This window comes from Sorex fumeus, unplaced genomic scaffold (genome assembly GCF_029834395.1).
Source record: "Sorex fumeus unplaced genomic scaffold, SorFum_2.1 ptg000007l, whole genome shotgun sequence".
Taxonomy (NCBI): domain Eukaryota; kingdom Metazoa; phylum Chordata; class Mammalia; order Eulipotyphla; family Soricidae; genus Sorex; species Sorex fumeus.
In genome coordinates, this window is record NW_026606064.1 from 32,832,808 (window position 1) to 32,849,377 (window position 16,570).

Consider the following 16,570-nt stretch of genomic DNA (forward strand, 5'->3'; position numbering starts at 1 on the left):
AAGCATTTCTTTTGAATTATGGTTTGTTATCATGGTTTTGAATTTATCTGGTTATCTCAGCTCAAAAGTTATCCATTTTGGTATAATGCTGCCTGAACCCTTGTGTATCCCCTCATCTTCCTTCTTGAGATGTGTACTTTCTTATCTGCTGCTGGGGTGTGTGTATGTGGGTCTCTCTCTGCCCTTACCCTTAGAGAAGCCCCTTGTTTTCTTTTCAGCTTGTTGTTCTATCTCTACTTTCCCTTCCTCCTCCCCTTCTAAAAACCTCCAAATAAAATCTGCTTTGCTTCAAAAAAAAAGTTTACCCATTTTTGACCATGAGAAAAATTGCTTCTTGTTGGCTTCTCATCAAAAAACATTTAAATTTCATTTTTACCCACTATCTAGGCTACTTTCCATTTGACCATTGTCCATTCAATAAATGACATGGATTTTTACAAGTGTTATTTATAATGGTCAATATTTGAAAGCAATAAAGGTGCCCTCCAGTTGGCAAAGAAGTAAACTATGGTGAATGCAGGAAATAAAATTGTGTTCAGAGATTTAAAAAAATAAACCATGGGCCTCTCAGTTCCAAAGACTCGAATACATACTTGGCATTTAGGAGAATTCTGGTTAGATCCCCAGCACTACTTGGTCCTTGGTTCAATAAAATACAAAGACTGGAGAAATTGCACAGTAAGTAGATGACTGACTTGCACGCAACAGACATAAGTACAATTCCCAGCACCACATGTTCATCTGAGCACTGCTAAGATTTAGGCCTGAGCACAACACGTGTTACCCAAAGAAATTTGAGGCACAAATTCCTTTATCAAAAATTTCAAATATTGGGGGCTGGAGCGATAGTAAGTGGTTAGAACATTTGCCTTGCATGCAGCTGACCCGGGTTCGATACCCAGAATCCCATATGGTTCCCCAATCACTGCCAGGATAATAACCCCTGAGCATTGCTGGGTGTGACTCAAAAAAAATAAAAAGAAAAGAAATTCAGTATCTTAAATGTCTCCCTTTAATCTATGGTGTGTGAACATGGCCATGTTAACCCCTGTTTGAGTATCACAATGCTCGATAATTATTATTGAATAAGCAACTGGATTTTCAGTCTTAGACTTTTAAGTACCAAAGAATGTGAAATGCATCTTTCCTCCCTCTTTTAAGTGAGTTTGGCTCCTAAGTGGAGCAATGTCACCATTCTCTCGGTTTCCAGTCCAGTTTTCCTACCCCAATGGGATTAATTTCCCTGAAGAAATTTTCTCATAATTCCACTGATTTTTATGAAAAAGTAAAGAATTTAAATCTCTTGAGAGGGCAATTTCTCAGTTACTTTGGATATTTCCACAGTAGTTAACAAATGATCTGGAGAAATTATTCCAAAACCGATATTTTTCACTTGTTCCTATTTTCATGGTCCATATACTTAAAAAAGAAATCAGAAAACACTTGCTCAAAAACTTCTTTTTCCTCATAAATCTGCTTTTATACTCACATTTGCTATTCACCACTGTGCCCTTTACTCGGTCCTTTATGTGCTAGCATCCACCATGACTTATTATCTAAAGCTCATATCAAATGCATTAATAAAGTTCTTTCCTTTTTGGTTCAGTGGAAATAGAAAACCAGCCCTGTCATAGACAAAAAAAAGAACAGCCATGGGGAAGGTCATTAAACTTCAAAATGCCCCAGTTTCTTCATCCAGTTGATAAAAAGTATGTTGTACCTCTATTTTAGAGATTAAATTAAATAATATATGCAAGCTTTCTCTCACAGTGTCCAGCTCTTAAGTACTTAGTAGATGGCAAAAAATTTATAATGGTTATACTTTTGTTTCTATAAACATCTTAAATAACACTTTTCATTTTTAACTTTCAACCATTTAGTCTTTGAAAATAGATGCCACATTCACAATTTGGGTATCTCCCAAGCGCCTGCAAAATTATCTGGAAAACAATATCAAGTTCATATGAATAAATCTTCTAAACTTTGTGGAAGAAAACACTGACTTAGAGTGCTGAAACAAATCAGTATTATCATTATTACAGAAATTTAGAGACCAGTGGTAAATTTGGTGCATTGCAAGGGAATGAGATACCTCACAATATTTTACTTCTCAATATAGCTTTGGCTATTTCATTGTTTCATGATTCCATACAAACTTTATTATTGACTGTTCTATGTACTTGAATAATGTCATTTGAATTTATATGTGTACTGTGTTGAATTTGTATAATCATTTAGGTGGAATGGTCAATTTGACAATATTGATTCTTCCAATCCATGATTGTGGGATATTTTTCTATTTCCTAAGTTCTTCTATTGCTTAAGTGATTTAGTCTCTCACATATTTCATTAATTTTTCTGGACACTATTTTGAATGGAGTCAAGTCTTTGATAGCTTTCTTTTTCAGTTATTTGTATATAGGAATGTGATAGACTTTTTGTGTGTTTACCTATAGCTGTTTACCTATAGCTAGTTTATTGTTTATAGTCTAGGAGCTTTTTAGTAGACTCTATAGAATCTCCTCCTTCTCTGCCTCCTCTTCCTTTTTCTTTTCCTCCTTCTACTTCTTTCACACACAGTGATGCAGTGATACTCAAGGCTTAATCCTGGCTCTGTATTTAGGTGTCGTTTCTGATGGGACTCAGGGGACCACATAGAGTGCGAGGAATTGAGCCTGGGTCACATAAGTGCCAGGCAAATGCTTTACCCTCTGTTCTGTTGTTCCGGCCCTTTTTAGGGTTTTTTATGTATATTATCGCACCATCTGAAATTGGTGAGAATTTGACTTCTCTTCCAATTTGGATCCTTCTGTCTTCATTGCCTTTCCAGGGTGAGTTTCCAGGGTGCTAGAGGTTGAACCCAAGTTGGTGTGCGCAAGGCTAGAACTCTGTTCTGTGTACTCTCTCTCCATACTTCTTGGGGGAAATTCTTAGTTTCCTGACTTGTGATTTGCCTGTTGAGATTTTCTATTTCCTTATTACTCAGCTTTGGGAAATTATGATTCCAAGAATCTGTACATTTCTTTTAGAATTCTCCAGATTAGCATAAAGTTGTGCATAGTAACATCTCGGTCATGGTCCTCCCGTTCTTCATTGATTTGCTCGAGCGGGCCCAGTAATGTCTCCGTCATGAGACTTGTTGTTACTGTGTTCGGCATATCGAATACATCACGGGTAGCTTGCCAGGCTCTGCCACATGGGCGAGATACTCTCGGTAGCTTGGCGGGCTCTCCGAGAGGGGAGGAGGAATCGAACTCAGGTCGGCCATGTTGGTCGCTTGTAAGGCAAACACCCTACCGCTGTGCTATCGCTCCAGCCCAGTAACGTCTCATGATATCTTATTGAAGCAACTGTAGTAATTTCTCCTAGCCTTTCTCTAATATATTTTTTGGACATTTTCTCTTTTTTTATTTTTTTAAATCTAGCCAAAAGTTTATTCTTTTGAAGATCCAGTTTCTGGTTTCATCTACTCTTTGTTTTGCTCTCTTGACTTCTATATCATTGTTTTTGCTCCAGTTTTTATTATCTCCTTTCTCCTACTAGTTTTAGGATCCATTTGTTCCTTCTCCAGTAAAGATGTGGGTTAATGACTGTTGATATAAGCTTTTTCTACTTTCCTAATGGAAGCCTATATTGCTATGAAATTTTATTTTACTATAGCTTTCTCTGTGTCAAATAGATCCTGATAGTTTGTGTTGGCATTCTCATTAATATCAAGGATTCTTTATTTCTTCTTTGATTTCTCTTTGATCTATTTATTATTTAACAGTGTTTTGTCCAGATGTTGAATTTTTTTACATTACAAAAATTGAAGCACCATAATACAAAATTACAAAATTGTTCATGATTTTTCAATCAGTGTTTGAGAACCCATCCGTCCACTTCCCTCCACTAATATCCCCAATTTTTCTCTTGATCCCAGTCTACCTCTATGGCAGATCCTTTTCATTTTTTCCCCTTTTCTTTTACACACAATGAACTGACTACTATAACTGAAAGGATATCATACTTAACATCTTATCTACTTTCAGCACCTAGTTCTTGTCCAGAGTGATCACTTCCTACTTACATTGTCATAGTGGTCTTTTCTTGGACCTAACGACCCCCCTCCTGTTGTAACAAACTTTCCACTACTGAGCAGTATTATTTCTAATATTTTTAAGGTATTATTCTCCTACAATGTTTCTTTATATTCTATAAATGAGTGTAATCATTTTGTTTGTCCTTCCCTGACTCATTTCTCTCAGCATGATATTCTCTATGTCCATTCATGTATCAGCAAATTTCATTACTTCATTTTTTTTCTAATGTCTGCAACATATTTCATTGTGTAAATCCATATCTTCTTCTTAGAGTTAATTCCTACATTCATGGCATTGTGGTTTAAGAGGATATTTGGCATGATTTTTATATCTGAAAATTTATTTGCATTATGACATAGGGTTGGGGCTATTGCATAGCAGGTAGGGCATTTGCCTTGCACATGGCTGGTCTGGCTGACCTAGGTTCGATTCCTCTGCCCCTCTCAGAGAGCCCGGCAAGCTACCAAGAGTATCTCACCCGCACAGTAAAACCTGGCAAACTACCCGTGATGTATTCAATATGCCAAGCACAGTAACAAGTGTCACAATGGAGACATTATTGGGCCTGCTTGAGCAAATCAATGAACAACGGTAGGGCAGTGACAGTGATGACATAGTATGTTAACTAAGCTAGAGAACGTGCATTAGAGAAGGTATATTTGAATTTTTGAGGATGGTATCTGTATCTGTATCTGTATCTGTTCATCAGTCCCAGTTCTTCTTACTCATCACCTAGACCTCTTGTATTTACATTTTTCATTTTTTTGACTCTCCAGTATTTTACTTCAGGGAATTTTTATTTCTAAATGTCATATCTATATCTCATTCCTACTTTGGACAAACTGGCAGGCTACCGAATGTATCCTGCCCACATGGCAGAGTCTGGCAAACTCCCTGTGGCGTACCCAATATGCCAAATACCAGTAACAATGATGGGTGTCATTCTCTTAAACCTGAAAGAGCCTTGAATATGGCACTTTTTAAAAAATCTCCGGGCTAGGACGAAGCAGACGTTACTGGGGCCTGCTCGAAGCAATCAACGAACAACAGGATGGTCGTGATCGTGATCTCTAATAAAACCTGTGAAACAATTCATTTTATCTTAGTTTTTAGTGAAGCAAAATAGTGTAAAGAAATTTACTTATAAAAGTGTGAGAAGAGAGAAAAAGACAAACGTGTTTTAAAGAAAGAACATGAGCTCCTCTGAGTGGAAAAATACATTTTAAGCTGTCTAAATAAAATAAGTTAACCTAGGGCACTCATTTTTTAAAAAGACATCATTTGTTCAAAGAACAATTTAAGATCATGACAAAACATAGCTTAAAATAATGATTTTATTCACTAAGCAAATTAAAAAAAATCTCTCGAGATTTTAATTTCCTTAAGAGCAACAGTCCTTGAATACATCCCTTCATTGCAAGACAAACAAAAACACTTGAAGAAAAGATGCCTGACCAGTATCATTTTGGCTGTGTTACTTTCCTTATAAATATAATTTTATTACATTAAATTTTTACCATTAAAAGAATATGAGAGCTTCTACCAAAACTAAAAAACAATGGATTCTCTTTTTTAAGAAGCAATACAAGTTCCTTTTCTCTTCCCATGTCACTCAACAGAGATTCAGTGTTACCTTTAGTACCTGAAAGCATAAAATATCTTTCAAGATTTTATTTTTTGACATCTTGCATTGTTTTAAAAATTAAATCATCATGGGATACAGAGTTACAAAGTTGTTCATGATTGAGTTTTGGTCATGGTTCAACACTTGTCCGTTCATCAGTGTATATTTCCCATCAAATATCTGGTAGTTTTAAAGTCGAAGTTTATGTGACACTTCCTCTCTTCTCCCCCACCCCAAACTTTTTTTCATACGGGAAAAAGGTATTCCTCTTACCATTTTAACTATGTCATGCCAGCTCACCATACCCCTCTCTTCAGAGAAGCAAACATAGGTTCAGAAAGGATTAGAGGTTGGAGCAATAGTACAGTGGGTAGGTTGCTTGCTCTGCATGTGGTCAATTCAGGTTTGATTCTCAGTACCCCATCCAAAACTTACTAGAAGTAATCCCTGAGCTCATAACTAGGAGTATGTCTTGCACCCATCAGATATGACCCCCCAAAAAAACCCCATAAAACAAAAGAAAAATTTTTATCTCTTTATTCTTTAGACCCTCATTGTTTTTTTCATCTGCTTTCCTTCTGAAAAAACACTTCACAGTTTAGTTAAAAGGTTAAAACTGAGCATCATGCAATACAGAAAGGGGTGGGGGGGGAAAGTGTTCCATTTGTCTAATTCTTCTTTTCTTGATGAAATCCTCTAAAAGTATTTCAAAGTGGTTCTTCTTATGTGTTAAGAAAAACTGATGAAGGCCAGAGTGATAGTACAGCAGATAGGGCATTTTTCTTGCATGTAGCGGACCCAAGTTCCATTTCTGGCATCCCATATGGTTCCCTGAACACCGTCAGGAGTTATCTCAAACACAGAGCCAGGAATAAGCCTTGAGCGCTGCTGGGTGCAGCCCCCAAACCAATAAATATAAATAAGAAGAATGAAAACGGATGAAGGAAGAATTATGTATTTTTTAAAATTTATTTCAAATAAAATCTCAAATGTTTCTGGGAGCATTTCTGAAATAATTATGGTGTGAATAGATGAAAAGAATATTTCTCATGTTAATAAATAAGTAGCACTGTAGCACTGTTCTCCCATTGTTCATCGATTTGCTTGAGCAGGTCCAGTAACGTCTCCATTGTGACAATTGTTACTATGTTTGGCATATCGAATACACCACAGGGAGCTTGCCAGGCTTTGCGGTGTGGGCGAGATACTCTAGGTAGCTTGCTGGGCTCTCCGGGAGGGGTGGAGGAATCGAACTCCGGTTGGCCGCATGCAAGGCAAACGCCCTACCCGCTGTGCTATCGCTCCAGCCCAAAGTAGCTACAATGTAAATTTTTTATTTCTAAGATACAGACAAGATATGAACTAAAAATGAGTAATTCATCTCTCTAAAATTATATATCAAGGGCCTGAATAAATATCTGTCACTTAATATGGGGTAGATAGACTTTCTTAATTAACTCCTGTTACTGGATTTAATTGTATTATATAAGACACATTTAGCTAAATTTTATTGGCTTCATATTTTTTAAGCAAGATTTTAGGAAAGTGAAGAAAACTATATGCGTATTTTATTAAAAAATCTGTGAAACAAGGAGAAATTTTCTTGTTAAAGTTTTTAATTATTCAAAACATTTATCAATAATGTTCAAAGAAAAATAGCTACCTGTTGTGAGAACACATAGCTGACCTTTAAAAATATTTTTTCTTGCTAGTTTCTCAACATATCCCTAGAACCCGAATTTCAGTTGTTTTGAGATTGAAGTGTAGATAACTTTGTGAGTTCAATATGATATATCTAATAATTTAGTTCTATATAGTAAAAACAGTTAAACTATAAGAATTCTTATCAAATATGTCAATTTCCTTGTTCTTATTTTTATAAGGAAGCTATGTTTAATGTTAATATATTACAGTATTTGATTTGTCAGACAAGGGTCTATCCTGTCCTGTCCTGTCCTGTCCTCCCATTGTTCATCGATTTTCTGGAGCAGACACCACATTGTAAGACTTCTTGCTACTATTTTTGGCATATCTAATACATCATGGGTAGCTTGCCAGGCTTTGCCATGGGGATAGAATACTCTCAGTAGTTTGCTGGGCTCTCTGAGAGGGATGGAGAATTGAACCCAGGTCAGCCACATCCAAGGCAAACACCCTACCCGCTATGCTATTGCTCCAGCCCGAGACAGGATAATCTAGTTTATTTTATGGTAACATTGACCGGTTTTCTCAAGCAAAAAATGATAACTTCCACATGTGAAATTATTATTTATTAACTTTATTTAAAATTATGTAAAATGTTCATAAAATCTACACAGCAAAAAATAAACTTTGACTGCTGATATTGGAGTAGTAGTCTCATGCTTTTATAAAATTCATAATCCTCAGTTCTAAATGTTTAATATTGGTAATTAGTTAATGCTATCCGCAATATGTTTAAAACCAGTATTCTACAAAAATATATTGGCATCAAATGATAAAGCATTCCTTTAGGGAAAACACTGAGATAAAATTTCCTCTTTATGTGCAATTAATATAAAAACACGATTCCTTTGGAACTGAAGTATAATTTGAAGGGGAGATCCAAATATTATATAATTGAATGCATTGTTTATTGTGTTAATGTACACAAGTTGTGTCTATAAGGAAAAAATAAGGATTGGTGGACAAGGATCACCATTATGAAAGATAATTCAATTTAAAGCTGTCAAATTCATTATCTCATTCTTACTTGTAAGTCACTTTTTTTTTAATTTTTTTAAAAATTTTTATTAGTGAAACACCATGAGGCACAGTTGTCGACTTACAAATTTTTGTGCTTGGACCTCGGTCATACCATGATCAAATACCCATCCCTCCACCAGTGCCCACCTTCCACCACCAAGGATAACATCCCTCCCTCCCCCCATTCCCCCCATCCTCCCTTGCCACTGTGGCAGGGCATTTCCCTTTGTTTTCTCTCTCCTTTTGGGTGTTGTGATCAGCAAAAGAGACATTGAGTGGCAAACATGTTCAGTCCAGTCTACTTTCAACCTGCATCTCCCCTCCTGGGAGGATCCTCCAAACACCCTCCATTTGGTGCTCCCTTCTCTATCTGAACTGTCCTTTCCCCTAGAATACCCGGCTGGCCTCTTAGCTATGGAGTAATCCTCCTGGTGTTGATCTCAGCTATTCTTGGGTATTAATCTCATATTTTGTTATTTTATATCCCCCAGATGAATGCAATCTTTCTATGTCTATCCCTCTCTTTCTGACTCATTTCGCTTAGCATGATACTTTCCATATTGTACCACTTGTATGTAAAGTTCATGACTTCATCTTTTCTAAGAGCTACATAGTACTCCATTGTGTAGATATACCAAAGTTTCTTTAACCAGTCATCTGTTCTTGGGCACTCAGGTTTCTTCCAGTTTCTGGCTACTGTAAAGAGTGCTGCAATGAACAAACAAGTGCAGATGTCACTTCGACTACACATTTTTGCCTCTCTGGGATATATTCCCAGGAGTGGTATCGCTGGGTCAAATGGGAGCTCAATTTCTAATTTTTTGAGGAACGTCCATACTGTTTTCCAAAAGGGCTGAACCAGTCGGCATTCCCACCAACAGTGAAGGAGTGTCCCTTTCTCGCCACATCCGCGCCAGCAAAGGTTGCTTTTGTTCTTTTGAATGTGGGCCAGTCTCTGAGGTGTGAGATGGTATCTCATTGTGGTTTTGATCTGCATCTCCCTGATGATTAATGATGTAGAGCATTTTCTCATGTGCTTTTTTGCCATTTGGATTTCTTCTTTGAGAAAGTCTCTGTTCATTTCCTTGCCCCATTTTTTGATGGGGTTGGATGTTTTCTTCTTGTGGAGTACAACCAGTATTTTGTATATCCTTGATATCAACCCCTTGTCAGATGTGTATTCGGCGAATATTCTTTCCCATTCTGTAGACTGTCTTTGTATTTTGGTCACTGTTTCTTTGGAGGTCCAGAAGCTTCTTAGTTTAAGATAGTCCCATTTATCTATCTCTGTTTTCACTTGCTCGGCCAGTGGCGTGGCATCTTTGAAAATACCATTAGCCTCAATGTCATGGAGGGTTTTGCCAACTTTGTCTTCAATGTACCTTATGGTTTCTGGTCTGATGTTGAGGTCTTTAATCCATTTTGATCTTACTATTGTACATGGTGTTAGGCAGAGTTCTGAGCCCATTTTTTTGCATGTAGCCATCCAGTGATGCCAGCACAATTTGTTAAAGAGGCTTTCCTTACTCCACTTCACATTTCTTGCACCTTTGTCAAAGATTAGATGATCATATGATTGAGGGGAGATGTTCGTGTATTCAACTCTGTTCCATTGGTCTGCAGTTCTGCCTTTGTTCCAGTACCATGCTGTTTTGATTATTACCACTTTGTAGTAAAGTTTGAGGTTAGGGAGGTTGATTCCTCCCATTTTCTTTTTCCCAAGAATTGCTTTAGCTATTCGTGGGGGCTTATTATTCCATATAAATTTCAGGAGTGTTTGCTCCATTTCTTTGAAGAATGTCATGGGTATCCTTATAGGGATTGCATTGAATTTATACAAAGCTTTTGGTATTATTGCCATTTTGACAATGTTAAGTCTCCCGACCCATGAGCAGGGGATATCTTTCCATTTCCTCATGTCCTCTTTTATTTCCTGAAGTAGCGTTTTGTAGTTTTCTTTGTACAGGTCCTTTACTTCCTTAGTTAAGCTGATTCCTAGGTACTTGATTTTCTGGGGCACAATTGTGAACGGGATTGATTTTTTCATGTAACTTTCCTCTCACTGTTTGCGTATAGGAAAGCCATGGACTTTTGGGTATTGATTTTATAGCCTGCATCTTTACTATACAAGTCTATTGTTTCTAGGAGTTTTTTGGTGGAGGTTATTGGGTTCTCTAAGTATAGTATCATATCATCTGCGAATAGTGAGAGCTTGATTTCTTCCTTTCCTATCTGAATGCCCTTAATATCTTTTTCTTGCCTAATCGCTATTGCAAGTACTTCCAGTACTATATTGAACAGCAGTGGAGAGAGTGGGAATCCTAGTCTTGTCCCTGATCTTAGAGGGAAGGCTCTCAGTTTTTTCCCCATTGAGGATGATGCTTGCTGTAGGCTTGTGGTAGATGGCTTTAACTATGTTGAAGAAAGTCCCCTCTATACCCATTTTGGCTAGGGTTTTCATCATAAAGGGGTGCTGGATCTTGTCAAATGCTTTCTCTGCATCTGTTGATATGATCATATGCTTTTTATCTTTTCTTTTGTTGATATGATAGATTATGTTGTTTGATTTCCGAATGTTAAACCATCCTTGCATCCCTGGGATGAATCCTACTTGGTCATGGTGTATGATCTTTTTGATGAGTAGTTGGATTCTATTTGCTAGTAGTTTGTTGAGGATCTTTGCATCTGTGTTCATCAGGGATATTGGTCTGTAGTTCTCTTTCTTTGTGTTATCTCTGTTTGCTTTTGGTATCAGTGTGATATTTGCTTCGTAGAAACTGTTCGGAAGTGTATTTGATATTTCAATTTCGTGGAAAAGCTTAAAGAGGATTGGGAGAAAGTCTTCTTTAAAGATTTGGAAGAATTCACTAGTGAATCCATCCGGGCCAGGGCTTTTGTGCTTGGGGAGACTTTTTATTACCATTTCAGTTTCCTTGATGGTGATAGGTCTGTTCAGGTATTCCAGGTCTTCTTGGTTCAGTCTTGGGTGTCTGTAGGAGTCTAGGAATTTATCCATTTCCTCGAGGTTTTGATGTTCCGTGGCATAAAGCTTCTCAAAGTATTCCCTGAGTATCCTTTGAATTTCTGTAGTTTCTGTTGTAATGACCCCCTTTTCATTTCTGATTCGGTTTATTAGGGTTTTCTCTCTCCCTTTCTTTGTTAGTTTTGCTAGGGGCTTATCGATCTTGTTAATTTTCTCAAAGAACCAGCTCTTGGTTTCATTGATCTTTCGGATTGTTTTTTGGGTTTCCATCTCGTTAATCTCTGCTCTGAGTTTTATTATTTCCTTCTTCCTGTAGGGTTGTGCTCCTTTTGTTGGTCCTTCTCCAAGTTCTTAAGCTGTGAGGTTAGTTTATTTATGTGGGCTCGCTCCTCCTTTCTGAGGAATGCTTGTAGAGCTATAAACTTTCCTCTTAAGACAGCTTTTGCTGTGTCCCATAAGTTTTGGTAACTCGTGTCCTCATTTTCATTTGTTTCTAGGAATCTTTTGATTTCCTCTTTAATTTCCTGTCTAAGCCACTCGTTGTTCAGTAGCGCACTGTTTAATTTCCAGGTGTTTGATTTAGTTTTCTGTTTTTGTGTGTGATTTACTTCTAATTTCAGCGCATTATGGTCTGAGAAGATTGTTGATATAATCTCTATCTTCTTAATTTTATGGAGGCATGTTTTGTGGCTCAGCATGTGGTCTATCTTGGAGAATGTTCCATGTACGCTTGAGAAGAATGTGTATTCAGCTTTTTGTGGATGAAGTGTCCTGTATATCTACTAAGTCCCTTTCTTCCATTGTTTCCCTCAGACGAAGTATATCCTTGCTAAGCTTGGGTCTGGTTGATCTATCAAGAGGTGACAAAGCAGTGTTGAAATCTCCAACTAGTATTGTGTTGCTATTGATGTCTTTTTCCAAATCTATGAGTAGTTGTTTTAAGTATTTTGCTGGTCTCTCATTAGGTGCATATACATTTATTATTGTAAGTTCTTCCTGTTGTACAGATCCTTTGATCAATAGGAAATGGCCTTCACTGTCTCTTATGACCTTCTTCACTCTGAAATCGATGTGGTCTGATATTAGGATGGCTACCCCAGCTTTTTTCTGGGAGTTGTTTGCCTGTAGGATTGTTTTCCAGCCTTTGACTTTTGAGTCTGTGTTTGCTTTGACTATTGAGATGTGTTTCTTGCAGGCAGCAGAATGTTGGGTTCAATTTTCTAATCCATCCTGCCACTCTATGTCTTTTAATTGGTGCGTTTAGCCCATTGACATTGAGAGAGATTATTGTTATGGGATTTTGTCCCATTGTTCTGTTGAAATTTGGTGTAATTGAGGGGCCTGTCTTGCCTTAAACTAGCCTATTTAGTTGTTCTTTTAACCATGGTTTTGAGTCTATGAAGTTCCTGAGCTGTTCTTTGTCTGTGAAACTGTGTGTTATTCCTTCGATTATGAATGAGAGTCTCGCTGGGTAAAGTATTTTTGGAGAGGCATTTATTTCGTTGAGTTTTTTTACTATGTCCCACCACTGTTTTCGGGCCCTGAGGGTTTCATCAGAAAAATCAGCTGTGAATTTTAAGGATGCTCCTTTGTAAGAGATTTCTTTCTTCGATCTTGCTGCTTTCAGAATTTTGTCTCTGTCTAAAGTTTTGGTCATTTTGATCAGGATATGTCTTGGGGTATTTTTATTCGGATTTCTTCTAGCTGGTACCCTTCGGGCCTCCTGGATGTGGTCACAAGTTTTCTTCAGCTCTGGGAACGTTGTAGCAATGATGTCTTTGACAGTTTCTTCTTCATCAAGGTTTTCTTTCTGTCCCTCTGGGACTCCAATGATTCTTATGTTACCCCTCTTGGCTTCATCACGGTCTTCTCTTGCCATCTGTTCCCGAATTGTGAGTGTCTTTTCCATTTTCTGCTCTTTCCTGGAGAGTCTCTGAACGTCATCTTCGAGCTCACTGATTCTGTTCTCAGCCACTGTTACTCTGCTGCTGAGGCCTTCCACTGAGGTTTTCAATTCGGCAACCAGGTTTTTCAGGTCCGACATTTCTGATTGTATTTTCCTCATTTCTGCCTTCAAATCCTCTTGTCTTTTATTGGCATTGCTTTCCATTGTTTCTTTTAGTTCCCTAAGCATCCTAAGTAGCTCCTTTCTGAATTCCTTGTCAGAGAGGTTGTCTAACGCTACAGAACTGCTGGTGTCTTCTGGGCTAGCCTCTTCAATAAGAAAGCTTGGCGGGCTTTTGCATTGCTTTACCATTGTGACCAGTGTGGTTTGGTACTTCAAGTTCACTCTTACTATTCTGGTTGAGTGAGGAGAGACTGCCAGGAGCCGTTCAGCTTTGTTGCTGCTAGATGGGCCTCTTCTACCTTTCTGAGTCTTACCTTCTTCTCAGTCATGTGTTATTCTTTGTTTTATAACTGACATTGAGTGAAACTTTTGGAGGAGGTGCTATTTACTACTGAGCTTGTACAGCTATTTTCAAACAGGACTTTTGTTGGAAATGGAGTAGGTGAGTGGGATTTTGTTGAGTTGTAGTAGAAGAGGTGAGAAATTTTTGGTTGAAAGTCCAAATTGCTTGGGGCCAGTGATATACCGCCAGGAGGAAGGCCATGCCCACTTTGGGAGGCCACGCCCCCTTCTTAGAGGCCACGCCACTAGCTAGTCCCAGGCCACTCCCTCCCAGGATCCTGGATGGACTGCCACTCCTGCACGGGCTGTCCTTCCGCGGGGATCGGTGGGCGGCCGTAAGTCACTTTTAATGTCAGTCTCTGATGTTAAACTGACAACTTTTTTTTTTCTCCTTTATTTTATTTTATTTTTTTTAAAGTTGTAGATTTACAATTTTTTGTGCTTTGGTTTCAATTATACAATGATCAGATACCCATCACTCCACCAGTGCCCATTTTCCACCACCATGGATAATATCCCTCCCACCCCCATCCCCCCATCCCCCCTGTCTCTGTGGCAGGGCAATCCCCTGTGTTCTCTCTCTCCTTTTGGGTGTTGTGGTCTGCAAAAGAGGCATTGAGTGGCAAACATGTTCAGTCCATAGTCTACTTTCGACATGCATCTCCCCTCCTGGGAGGATCCTCCAAACATCCTTTATTTGGTGCTCCCTTCTCTATCTGAACTGCCCTTTCCTCTAGGATACCCGGCTGGCCTCTAAGTTATGGAGTAATCCTCCTGGTGCTGATCTCAGCTATTCTTGGGTATTAATCTCATACTTTGTTACTTTATATCCCCCAGATGAATGCAATCTTTCTATGAAACTGACAACTTTTCTAAAACAAGCTCACATTTGAGATGTTACATCAAATCAAATAAATGGCCACTCATACAATTTGGGTAAGTCAAAGATGTAGGAACAAGACACTGAGCATTGTATGGCATAGTACAACAAAATGATAAATTCATTAAAATATTTAAATTACTTTAAATAGAGATCAAATTTCATAACACATATATAACTAATAAAATAGCTATAGCTCAGTCTTTATGATGCAAGTGAAAATGTAACTTAGGATGATTTCAAGAACGAACAGTAACTATGATATTTACCCAATATTTTTATATGAATTTTCTTATGTCATCTGATTTCATTTTTAATTTTGAATAGCTCAAATTGGCTATATTTCAGTAGGAATCTTCATCTTCACTTATTTTCCTTTGTCTCAGTATTTTCTTTTATTTTTTTTCTTTTTAATTTTTATTAGTGAGACACCATGAAGTACATTTGTAGACTTACAAATTTTGTGCTTGGGTTTCAATGTTTTTCTTTTTGTTTTTTTGGGTTATACCCAGTGATGAACAGGGGTTACTCCTGGCTGTGCACTCAGGAATTACTCCTGGCAATGCTCAAGGGGCCATATGGGAAGCTGGTCAGTCGTGTGCAAGGCAAACGCCCTACCCGCTGTGCTACTGCTCCAGACCTTCAGTATTTTTCTTGAGAGAAGATGTAAAGCAACCCAGTAGAAGACCATGAAAATGAAGAGATTCACTGAGGACTAACGGGTCAGTTCAATCCAGTGTTTAATTTCAAATGGCAACGTTCCATAATTTTTCAATATTCTGATTCTATCTACATTTTGACAATCATTTGTAAAATCCAATAAAACAATATCTTGAGAGGGTCTAGCCAGTAAATTGACAGGTAGCATTCTTTCAATCTGAGAAAACTGGCTATCAATGTGCTAAAAACTCTAAGATAAAAAGAACAAGAAGCGCTTAAACTGACTCATGGTTTTTGATCTCTTTACACCAAATTTTGGAAAATTACCAAGTCATACAGACCACAGCTTCCTTTTCATTATGTTGATTAGGTTGCTTATTAAACCACCTCTTCTAATTTTTCCTCAGTCACGTTATCTTTGCTAAATTCAGGAGAATTGGATAGCAAGTTCTCTTTTAATCTGTTAAATTCAAAATCATGGATAATCTTAGCTGTTATTAACTTTTCCTTCTTCAGTCTGTCCTTAACGTCTGCTGGAATATCCGGAATCATCCAGGCCAAAAAAAATTTAAGTAAAAGCACAATATGCTAGAGGAAAAATAAAAGAAAATCAAAGAAACTGTTATTTTTGTCATGTTATTAGTAGAAAGTTCTTACAAGTCATTTCATTCATTAAAAATACTGTTTGTGACACAGCTAGTACAACAGAAGCAAGAAGTTGTGTTTTGATCCGGGAACTTGTCTATAATGATCAACATCAAACAAGTGCATTTATGGTAAAATGTTTAATTACAGAAATTCCAATTGGAATTGGCCATTGAATATACTCAATGCTACATTCTTAAAATCTAATAAGATATTTATAAAATAATTTTTAAATGGTATAACACAAAGATAAAATGGAAAGAGAGGAGACAGTAATTGATTCAGGAGAGCAAATAAGACAGGAATTAAACTTTCAATTGGTGATACAGTGAAGGTGGGCAAAAACCACTTTTGTTTTAGATAAATAGGAAAACACAGGGAGGAAAATATTAATGACTTTTGAATTTGTAAAGGTTGGACAGTATTGAGAACAGAATTATTAAAAATCTGTTTAAGAAGCATTTTAACTTTCAGAACTTCTCTCCCTCTTTATGCAGACATTGCTTTGAAGGAACAGTGTGTTTTCTGAAGAAAATAAATAGTGTGTTTTCTGAAGAAAATT

At 37.4% G+C, this 16,570-nt stretch overlaps 1 protein-coding gene across 1 annotated transcript in view; it reads right to left on the reverse strand.

Annotated features, from left to right (window-relative positions):
• Window positions 1-15,391: 15,391 nt before the first annotated feature.
• ANO5 (anoctamin 5) overlaps window positions 15,392-16,570 on the reverse strand; it is a 68,436-nt gene continuing 67,257 nt past the window's right edge. The window contains exon 20 of the mRNA XM_056106701.1: window positions 15,392-15,951. Coding sequence (XP_055962676.1) covers window positions 15,742-15,951 — 210 coding nt within the window. The 3' untranslated portion in view covers window positions 15,392-15,741. The remainder of the gene's footprint in view (window positions 15,952-16,570) is intronic.